At 51.9% G+C, this 10,162-nt stretch overlaps 1 protein-coding gene across 1 annotated transcript in view; it reads right to left on the reverse strand.

Annotated features, from left to right (window-relative positions):
• Positions 1–2,767, reverse strand: part of PKNOX1 (PBX/knotted 1 homeobox 1) — a 28,978-nt gene extending 26,211 nt beyond the window's left edge. Inside the window, exons 1-2 of the mRNA XM_082839921.1 lie at positions 2,660–2,767; positions 1,601–1,707 (exon numbers count right to left, since the gene is read on the reverse strand). Coding sequence (XP_082696047.1) covers positions 1,601–1,651 — 51 coding nt within the window. The 5' untranslated portion in view covers positions 1,652–1,707; positions 2,660–2,767. The remainder of the gene's footprint in view (positions 1–1,600; positions 1,708–2,659) is intronic.
• Positions 2,768–10,162: the final 7,395 nt, after the last annotated feature.

A 10,162-nucleotide genomic window follows, 5' to 3' on the forward strand; every position in this document is an offset into this window, starting at 1 on the left:
AGCCCACGTGTTGCAACTACTGAGCCCGTGTGCTGCAACTACTGAAGCCTGTGCACCTAGAGCCCGTGCTCCGCAACAAGAGAAGCCACCGCAATGAGAAGCCTGTGCACCACAACGAAGAGTAGACCCTGCTCACCCTAGACCCAGTGCAGACAAAAAAAAAAAAACAACAAAAGCGACTGACTAAAGCCCAATCAAACACAGTCCTTCTGGAGAGAAGTCTGACAGTATTATAAAAAAAAAAGCCTTAAAGGATTTATTTCAGGATTTTAAAAAAATGATCGTGAAAAAAGAGAAATCTAAATGTTCAACCTCAGAGGACCGGCTAAGTAAATGCGGTCTGTCTGTACTGTAGAAGATCAAATGCTTACTGAAAGGAATGCTCACAAGCGGTTCTCCACGTCACGGGAAGTGCTGAGCTGTTACAAGCGAGGCCTTTCCCCCACTGCGCCCAGCCCTGCCCTGGACTCCCTGCATCAGGGCAGGGACCAGCTGGAGGGAGACGGACACGTAACAGGGTGTGTCGGAAGGTGATCACTGCCACGGATGGAGAACAAAGATCAGAGGAAGGGACCGGGAAGCGGGTGGCAGGTGGGGAGCAGGCCGTGGGGATAACCAGGGCCAGTGGGGGGTCCTCGCAGAAAGCGGGGCAAAGCAAAGACCTGCAGGACGGAGCGGAGCAGAGCCAAGGGGCAACCAGAGCCAGGGCCCCGGGGCAGGCAGAGGTGAGAGGCTGTGAGGTCATAGGGCCCTCTGGGCAGGGAGTCCACGAGGAGCCACCGCAGGGCCCAGGGACAGCGGGGACATCGTTAGATGTGCATTTGAGAAACAAAATCTCTTGGAAATATCAGAGGACTTCCTGGTGAAGAGAGCAGCCTGAAATACAGTTCCCTACCTCTAAGAAGCAAAAACACTTAAAACATTTTTTTAAATCAACAAAACCAAAATCACTGCAACAGGAAACATCCCAGGAATGGAACAAAACTGTCCATCAAGGAAAGACCCGACTTGAGAAGGGGACAGGGTCGCAGCTCAGGTCCTACACACCCCCTGAGTCTCACCAAGTGGGGAGTGACAGGTGGGCGAGGCGCCCCAGGCCTGTGGGGGGGGTGTCCCTAAACCCTTGAGCAGGGAGCCGGGCGTCATGACCGTCTCCTGCAGGGGCAGGAGACGTACAGACAGCACCGCAGCTGCACCCCACGTGCCATCGGACGGTCCCCTCTGCCACCCACATGCAGGGGAACGAAACCGCACAGCTCCCGCCCAGGCCAGCAACTGGGCAACACGGGAGTCTATGATTATCACCACAACCTTTAAGAGCAACGATACTTACTAACACTGACATTAGAAAGGTAAATTCCCAAGAAACTATGACTTAGGGGACTCAAAATTACTGGCAATCTCGGTGTCATTTAGGAAACTACTTGAACAGTTCTACCCCTAATCTTTCTGAGCACCAAGATATAATAAATGCACCAAACGTTCAACATTGAACCTGCACCCTCACGGAAACTAGCTTGCGAATACACAAGGCACTGTTCGCGTTTCAGTACTAGGTCGGCTGACTACTTAGGATGTGGAGCAGAGCGCCCGTGCTCACTTGCTGCCCATCTTGATAGCTGTCTATGCTCAGCGTCTGTGTGGCCATCATGGTGAGTGAGTTCTTTATAAAACATCAAATCATCTTGAGTCAAAAGCAAACGGTGTCTGGGAAGACAAAAGCAGAGAAGCACCGGTTAATAACTCAGAGCACTTCCTGTCCCCTTAGTCCACAGCACCCGTACACCTTTGTAAATACATATCTCCACACGGAGAGTGAAAGCCATCCTCCACACTACGGCATAAGCCAAATCCTACTCAGCAGCCCCGCGCCTGCCTGGCGACTGCGTGTCTGCACTTGCCCCAGGCCCGGACACGTTATCACGTCTCCAGGCATTTGGGTTTATTCCTTCACTCACCCAGCAAACACCTAGTAATGTCTACACGTGCGGGACACTGTCCTGGGCCCTGGGGCTTTCCTGGGGCCACAAGGAAGAGGAAGGCCAGGCAGCACACGGAGGGCGTAGGGGCGCTCAGGCAGGGTGACACGACAGAGGGTGAGCGCGCAGCTGGCGGGTCACACGGCTGCGTGACGGGGCAGGTGCACTGACACTGAGCCCGGGGAGGCCGACCTCAGGCAGGAAGGACACAGGTGAGCTCAGGGAGGCTGCGCTGGGCATCGGCTCACATCTGCACGCGATGCAAAGGTGGGAACGCTGTCATTCACCTGTCACCACGCACACAGGTAAATGAGACGAGAGAAACCAGGTGGGGATGCCACCCGTGCCCCCCGCAGACAGGAGGACAGTGGAGCCACGTGCAGTGGGACAGCAGAGTTGGGGGGCAGTGGGGGACGCGGGAGCAGGTCACACCCACTCATGGGCCACGTGGAGACTGTGCGCCTTCTTGGGGCGGGGGAGGGAAGCCCCAGGAAAGTCTGACCAGAAGGGCCCTGAGGCTCCCGGCTCGGGACGGTCCCTCTGACGGTGTGCAGGGCAGGTGAGAGACTGTAGGGCCGAGGAGGGCGGAGGCCGTGTGGCCGGGCCAATGGGAGCACAGGGCGTGCAGATGGCCCGGGATGGGCAGGGGGGCAGGTCCGGGGAGGGTCGACAGTTCCCACCTGAGCCACCGGCAGAGCAGAGCCGCATGTCCCGAGGTGGAGCCAACGGCGGGGAGCGGGGTCTGCGGCCTGGGAGGAGAAAGCGAGAGATGGGACGTTGAAGGTTTGAGACGCTTCTCAATACCCACGAGGGAATTCTGGACGAGCGAGTCTGGGCCACCAGTACCAGCCCGGAAATCGTCAGGGCGTGGCCAGCACGTGCAGAGGTGTAAACGTGTCCTCCAAGTAGCCCAGGTCCTAACCCCCAGGCCCTGCAAGTGGGGCCTTACTTAGAAACAGGGTCTCTACAGGGGTAATCACGTTAGGGGTCTCGAGAGGCGTGTCCTGCCGAGAGGGGGAGGGGAGAGGCGCCGGGGGCGTGGCCACGTGAACCTGTGTGAATCCGAAGCAGCCTGGAGTGGTGCTGAGACAGGCCGAGGACACCCGGAGCCGGTCCTGAGCCCAGTGCCGGGGAGGGGGGGGGGGGGGCCCGAGCTGCTCACCTACAGGCGTCCACCTGACAGTGGCTTCCCAACAGCTGACCTGAACAAAATGCACAGCAGAGGCCCTGGAAGGGCCTAGACCAAGAAGGCAGAGCCACAGCCACATGGGCCTCGGCTGGGGGCCAACTCTCCACGGTTACTCTCCAGCATCCGGCCGGCCCGCCCCACGAGATGACACTGCGGCTGAGCCCACAGCTGCGGGATCTAGGCAGTGGCGGATCACTCTTCCAACTCTGGGGGCTTTCAAAATGCCCATAATAAATCGTGGGGACAAGTCAACGTTTCATTTTAAAAACATATAGATGTGTAGTCCTTCTCTCTACCAACCTGGTTGAAACTTCAATATCTGACATAACTTGGTACAACCGTTCTAAAGGAAAAAATTTGAAATTTGCATCAAAAGCTTTGAAAATACATACTTTCTCTACAATGGAACACCACGCAAGGAAGTGGAAAAATAAGAAAAAAAAAGGCAACTCCATATGACTAACATTTTGTTGAGTAAAAAGGTGGGGACAGAGTGCCAAGGTCCCACTCCCGCAGGACACCGAAGGCGCCTGGAAGAAGCTGCCAGCAGATGGCGCCGTCCGCTTGAAAGGGTGGTCCAGGCCCGCCGGCAGCCATCTATCTGCAAAGTCCTCAGGTGCTCAATTCCAGGCTGCAGCAAAATGGTCCTCCATGTTGGGGCAGAAACACGGCCTGGCACCTGCAAGCGGGCAGGCAAACAGCCCCCAGCAGAATTCACAGGGTCACACATCCCGCAGAGCTGCCTGGGCTCGGGAGGAAGCGCGTGCCCTGGTCCAGGCCTCTGGCAACCTCAGCTACTCAGCTACAGGCCCTCCCAGCCCTGGCCAAGGCAGGCCCAAGACAGAACCTGAGCGACTAAGGGAAACCTACCATTAACTGGGAAATAAAGCATCCAGCCCAAGGATGAAAGGTCAGCAGGCTCATCTTTGTTTAGCAAAAACTCTTCTTTTAGGCATTATATGAAAACCAAGGTTAACTTGAGATTTCTAAACAATCAATTAATCCCTAATTCTCTCCCCCATTACATAGAAAAGTAAGCTTCTATTATATTCAAACTCAACAACAGTGTCCTCACTTCTTTTTTTAAAGGTTATACTCCATTTATGATTATTAAAAAATATTGGCTACATTCCCTGTGCTGTAAAATGTATCCTTGTATCTTGTTTATTTTATACCTAGTAGTTTATGTCTCTTACTCCCCTACCCCTACCTGCCCTTTCCCTCTCCCCCCTGGTAACCACTAGTTTGTTCTCTATATCTCTGAGTCTGTTTCTGTTTTGTTATAGTCACTAGTTTATTTTATTTCTTAGATTCCACGTATAAAGGAAACGTACAGTATTTGCCTTTCTCTGACTTATTTCACTTACGTAACACCCCCCAAGTCCCTCCATGTTGTTGCAAATGGCAGGATTTCACTCTTTTTTATGGCTGAGTCGTACTCCATTGTGTAAATATATACCACTTCTTTATACATTCATGTGCTGATGGACACCTCAGTTGCTTCCATATCTTTGCTACTGGAAACAGTGCTGCTATGAACATTTGAATCAGTGTTTTCATTTTCTCCGGATATACGCCCAGGAGTGGGACTGCAGGATCATATGGTAGCTCTATATTTAGTTTTTGGAGGACCCTCCATACTGTTCTCCACAGTGGCTGCACCACTTTACATCCCCAGCAACAGTGCACACGGGTTCCCTTTCCTCCAACTGTCTTCAATTCTTAACGTCACGCGGCGCTCTAAAATCCAAGTCAAAGAACTGCCGACCCAACAGACTTAACGATACCATGGTGTTGAAGGGTGAGACACGGTTTTTGTCCATTTTATTTCTACAAGTTTCATCCAGTTAAAAAAGAACACATTTATGGACACTGTCACTTTGGTACCCTTTCAAGAGTTCCAGCCAGACTTGAAGAAAACACAACTTTCCAATTTTCATGTACAGAAACGTTAAAACTAAAAGTAATTAAAGAAATACAAAATTTAAAATTATACATCCTTTCTCAGCTAGCAATTATTAACTTTAAAACAACAGTGCGCCACTTTGCTAGCAAAGACGAAGTGAAACCCAGCACCCTGCAGGAATCCTAGGTCTCACAAACCGTGTAATTGGTTTGGAAGGCGATTTGACCACATGTATAGTTACCCATAAAAAAAAGTTACACTCTTCTCAAACTCAGCTAAGAAGACAGCATTAGTGTTGCAACCTGAAAGGCAGACAAAAAAATGAAACGTGAGCCAAATCTAACAGGCAGGTGTTTTAATATCTCTAAGCATCTAGTCAAGGACGACTGACAAGTCAGGGAAGAACCAGAGGCAGACAGACTGGCTGAGTCCCACCAGGTGGAGAAGGCCTTCCTGCTCAGAGCAGACGGTGAGTCCGGGAAGGTCCAGGACGGCTCAGTCTGCAGAGACAGGAAGAGGAGGTGCAGCATGCGGGTCAGATGGTGGAGGGGGCCCCAGGTCAGCAGCACCCCAGCTCCCCTCATCCCAGCCCACGTGGTCCCTGAGATGAGAAGCCCGACTCGCCTGAGATGACTTCCTTCCTGCCTTAGTGGTGTCTCTAAGGCCTGTGGGAGATTTAGATTTTAATATTTTTGTGTTTAGCTTCAGAATAATCTATGTATTTGACATTTAAGTTGTGTGCAGTACGCAAGAAATTTTGGCAAATTAATCTTAGGTTTTAGCCTTGATTCCAGTTTAAAAGTATAACTGAGTTACTGGTTTTACACATTTCTTTTTTAGTGAAAAGGCACAAGAAATTTACTAAGATTGTAGACATCACTTCATTTATGCAAGTTTACCGACTGCCAGGGTCTATTCCAGGTCCTGAGGGTGCGGCAGTGAGCAAACCCAAGTTCCTCAGCCGACGGACGCCACTTCCTGGTAGAAGGTCTGGGAAGTTTGAGAACCTGAGATTCACTACATGTGCGATTCTAAGTTACTAGATCTACTGAGAAGGGTTTATTTATTTGGTCAGATATTTAAGGTGCTTAAAACAAAAACTGTATCTACTAAACTTAAAACTAGGGTTCAAACTGCATAAGGAGATTTAAGTTGTATATGGGACTGATCATTAAAAATGGTGCATGTAGTCTGATCATCTTGAGTTGATCAAAGGCTGTCTTATGGGTGAAAGATCAAAATTTACTAAACTTATAAAGAGAAAAATGAAATCTATAAATTCTAACGTAAAAGCATAGAGAGAAAAACAGGGTTGTAGCTTTGTAGCCTTAATAAATGTTGATTTAAAAATAACCTCAGGGCTTCCCTGGTGGCGCACTGGTTGAGAGTCCGCCTGCTGATGCGGGGGACACGGGTTCGTGCCCCGGTCCGGGAGGATCCTGCGTGCCGCGGAGCGGCTGGGCTCATGAGCCGTGGCTGCTGGGCCTGCGCGTCCGGAGCCTGTGCTTCGCGGCGGGATAGGCCACGGCAGTGAGAGGCCCGCGTACCGCAAAAAGAGAAAAATAAAAAAATAAAATAAATAAATAAAAATAACCTCAAATAATCTCTTCTCAAAAGAGAAAAGCTCAAAAGCCTCATTTCAAAGGGCATTAAAAACTCACGGCAAGCAGAACAACTAAGCCCGTGCGCCACAACTACTGAGCCCACGAGCCACAACTACTGAATCCCACAAGCCACAACTACTGAGCCCACACACCTAGAGCCCGTGCTCCTCAACAAGAGAAGCCACCGCAATGAGAAGCCTGGGCAGGCCAACGAAGAGTAGCCCCCGCTCGCCGCAACTAGAGAAAGCCCGCACGCAGCAACGAAGACCAATGCAGCCAAAAATAAAATAAATTAATTTTAAAAAAAAATGAAGCCTTTTGTTTAAAAAAAAAAACAACTCATGGCAAGAAAGTCAGAGGCAAATAATGTTTCTTATCCACATTGATAGAAAAGAGAACAAGAACCTACAAGTCATCCATAGGGGAATGGTGAAATCCATTACGGTTCCAACCATCAATCACGAACATGAAGGTTAAGTCCAAGGAAAAAGTCTCATGGGTGCTGTCAAGTGGAAAAGCAGGGCACACAATCTGCTGTGCACGTAACTGTGCCTTTCATTTAATCCACAAATGTTTACTGAAAGTCTTCTCTGGGCCAAGCTCTGTTCTAAATGCTGGGTATGGAGCAGCAAACCAAACACAGTCCCTGCTGTCAAGAAACAACTTTACAGGCTTCCCTGGTGGCGCAGTGGTTGAGAGTCCACCTGCCGATGCAGGGGACGCGGGTTCGTGCCCTGGTCCTGGAAGATCCCACATGCCGCGGAGCGGCTGGGCCCGTGAGCCATGGCCGCTGAGCTTGTGCGTCCGGAGCCTGTGCTCCGCAACGGGAGAGGCCACAACAGTGAGAGGTCCGTGTACCGGGAAAAAAAAAGAAACAACTTTACAACAATGTTGAAAAAGTATTTGGAAATTAATGTGGGGAGAAGAGACAGCTCTCTAGGACCAAGAGCGTGGGGTCCTCTCCTACATCCTTGATTAAGTTTGATGGTCCGGGGACTTCCGTAGTGGCGCAGTGGTTAAGAATCCGCCTGCCAGTGCGGGGGGCAAGGGTTTAAGCCCTGGTCCGGGAAGATCCCACATGCTGCGGAGCAACTAAGCCCGTGCACCACAACTACTGAGCCTGCGCTCTAGAGCCCTCGAGCCACAACTACTAAAGCCCATGCACCTAGAGCCCGTGCTCCGCAACAAGAGAAGCCACCACAATGAGAAGCCCGCTCACCGCAACCAAGAGCAGCCCCTGCTCGCCGCAACTAAAAAAAGCCTGCGTGCAGCAACGAAGACCCAACGCAGCCAAAAATAAAAAATAAATAAATTTATTTAAAAAATAAAATAAAATTTAAAAAGTTTGATGGTCCTCTCTGTGGAGCTCTTCTGTAACCCTGGTTAACTAATCCTGAAACACATCATGGTTTTTCTTGCTACTGTCAAAAGTATCTCATTGTCACTCTACTTTCTGGTGGACTGCTGGGTGAGAGATGCCCCCAGTCTGCACAGGCTAACCTTGTACCCGCCAACATTCCTAACAGCTCGTGGAGAGGCTGCTGGTGTTTCTCAGCACACGCAGATGCAATCCCAATCAAGATTCCTGCTGTTTTTGAAAAACTCAAAAAATTTGAAAACATCCTACAAGGCCACAGGTAACAACTAAGAAGTGGCTAACGGCACAAGAACAGGTAAACAGGCCAATGGAACAGCAGAAGTGAGACGCTGGACTCGTCAGGGCTGGAAGGAAAAGTACCAAAGATGCAAAAAGCTTTGGAATTTTGATGCTTTTACAAACACCTCTCTGAACTCATCAATTGCTGCGAAGTGCTGGTGAACGCGGGCTTTTGGTGTTGCTACACACACACACTGTACGTGGTCAACCACGCGCTCCCGCTCAGCCACGGGCACGCGGACTCTCGGCCACCTGGGCGGGCCAAGCAGAAGCTCCCGCAAGATCAGAGCTCTGCATCAGAGTCCTGTTTACGGGGCCCACGCTAACGCAGAGACGCACAGAGAACTGGTCCAGGAGGGTCCATCTTCATTTGCACTGCCAGCATCACAGCGGGGCTTAGTGAGGGCAGGAAGGTAAACGAGGGAGGAGATATCTCCCAGGGTCTATATATGTGCAGACCTAAGTGAGGCACTTTTAGAGCGCATCCCCAAACTGCGACACTCCTCCCGAGATGGGGGTCTTTGTTCCCTCCTCTTCAACGTGGCCTACACTCAGCGACTTGCTGGGAAGCAGGAGAGCGCATCCGGAGCAACGCTGTGTGACTCCAGGGCTGCGGAAGCTCCCGCCGCCATGTTCACCGGGACACTCACTTCCGGAGCCCCGAGAAGTAAGAAGTCTGACTAAACAGAGCGCCCCCTGCGCTCACTGTGAGGAAGCCCAGGCCACAGCGAGAGTCCACACAGAGGTGCTGTGCTCAGCAGCCCAGCTCACGTCCCAGCTAACAGGCAGCAGCAACTTCCAGATTTGAGGAAACCCCTCCAAAAGACTCCAGCCCTCAGCCACCCAGCCATCCACGGCCCGGCGCCCTCCAAGCTGAGGACCCCAACCTTGTGGGGCAGAGACGGGCCGTTCCCACCGCAGCCCTTCCAAACTCCTGGCCCCCAGGCCCGTGAGCAGAGTGAGGTGTGCAGCCTCCTGTGCCCCCGCCAGTAGGGACCGGAGCGCTCGGCAGTCTCTGGAGCCCTGCTGATGAGCAAACAGGTGCAAAGAGGTGGAGCGCCTTTGAGAGGCCGATCTGTCTGGCTCCCAGGCCCTGCCATTCCCTCTATGTGCTACTTCAGAGAACACAACAGAACTCTGTCTTGTAAAAATTAATAAACAGAACCCTTAATTAAATAGAGTTGGGGGCTTCCCTGGTGGCGCAGTGGTTGGGAGTCCGCCTGCCGATGCGGGGGACGCGGGTTCGTGCCCCGGTCCGGGAGGATCCCGCGTGCCGCAGAGCGGCTGGGCCCGTGGGCCGTGGCCGCTGGGCCTGCGCGTCCGGGGCCTGTGCTCCGCGATGGGAGAGGCCACAACAGTGAGAGGCCCGCGTACCGCAAAAAAAAAAAAAAAAAAGAGTTGGGAGGGCAGCAGACGCACTCCCACACCCCGACGGTAGGGCCACCCGACAGAAAGTGGACAGACTCCTCTTCCCGCCTGGCAAGGCCTCAGCCCAGGAGACGCTGCCCCAGCCCAGCCCAGCAGTGAAAAGCCGCCGGAGGGACCCATTCCTCCGGCGGACTCTCGACTCCAGAGTCGAGAGCTCTTTAAAAGAGCTCTCCTCTCCTGGCCACGCAGGGACTTGCACGGGCGCCCCATGGTGGCAGACCCCAGATTTCAATTCTTCGCTGGTCCCGAATAAACCCAATTTTGCTGGAGAAGTAACCAGCAGTCTATCTGTTTTATGGCAACCGTTTCTAAGATAACTGTAGAACTCACAAGGAAATCAGGCAAATGTTTGACAATCTGACAGCTCTGATGCCTACAGATGTTAATTACATCAGTTCA

The sequence above is a fragment of the Leucopleurus acutus genome, assembly GCF_964270905.1.
Source record: "Leucopleurus acutus genome assembly, chromosome: 5".
In the NCBI taxonomy this organism is placed as follows: domain Eukaryota; kingdom Metazoa; phylum Chordata; class Mammalia; order Artiodactyla; family Delphinidae; genus Leucopleurus; species Leucopleurus acutus.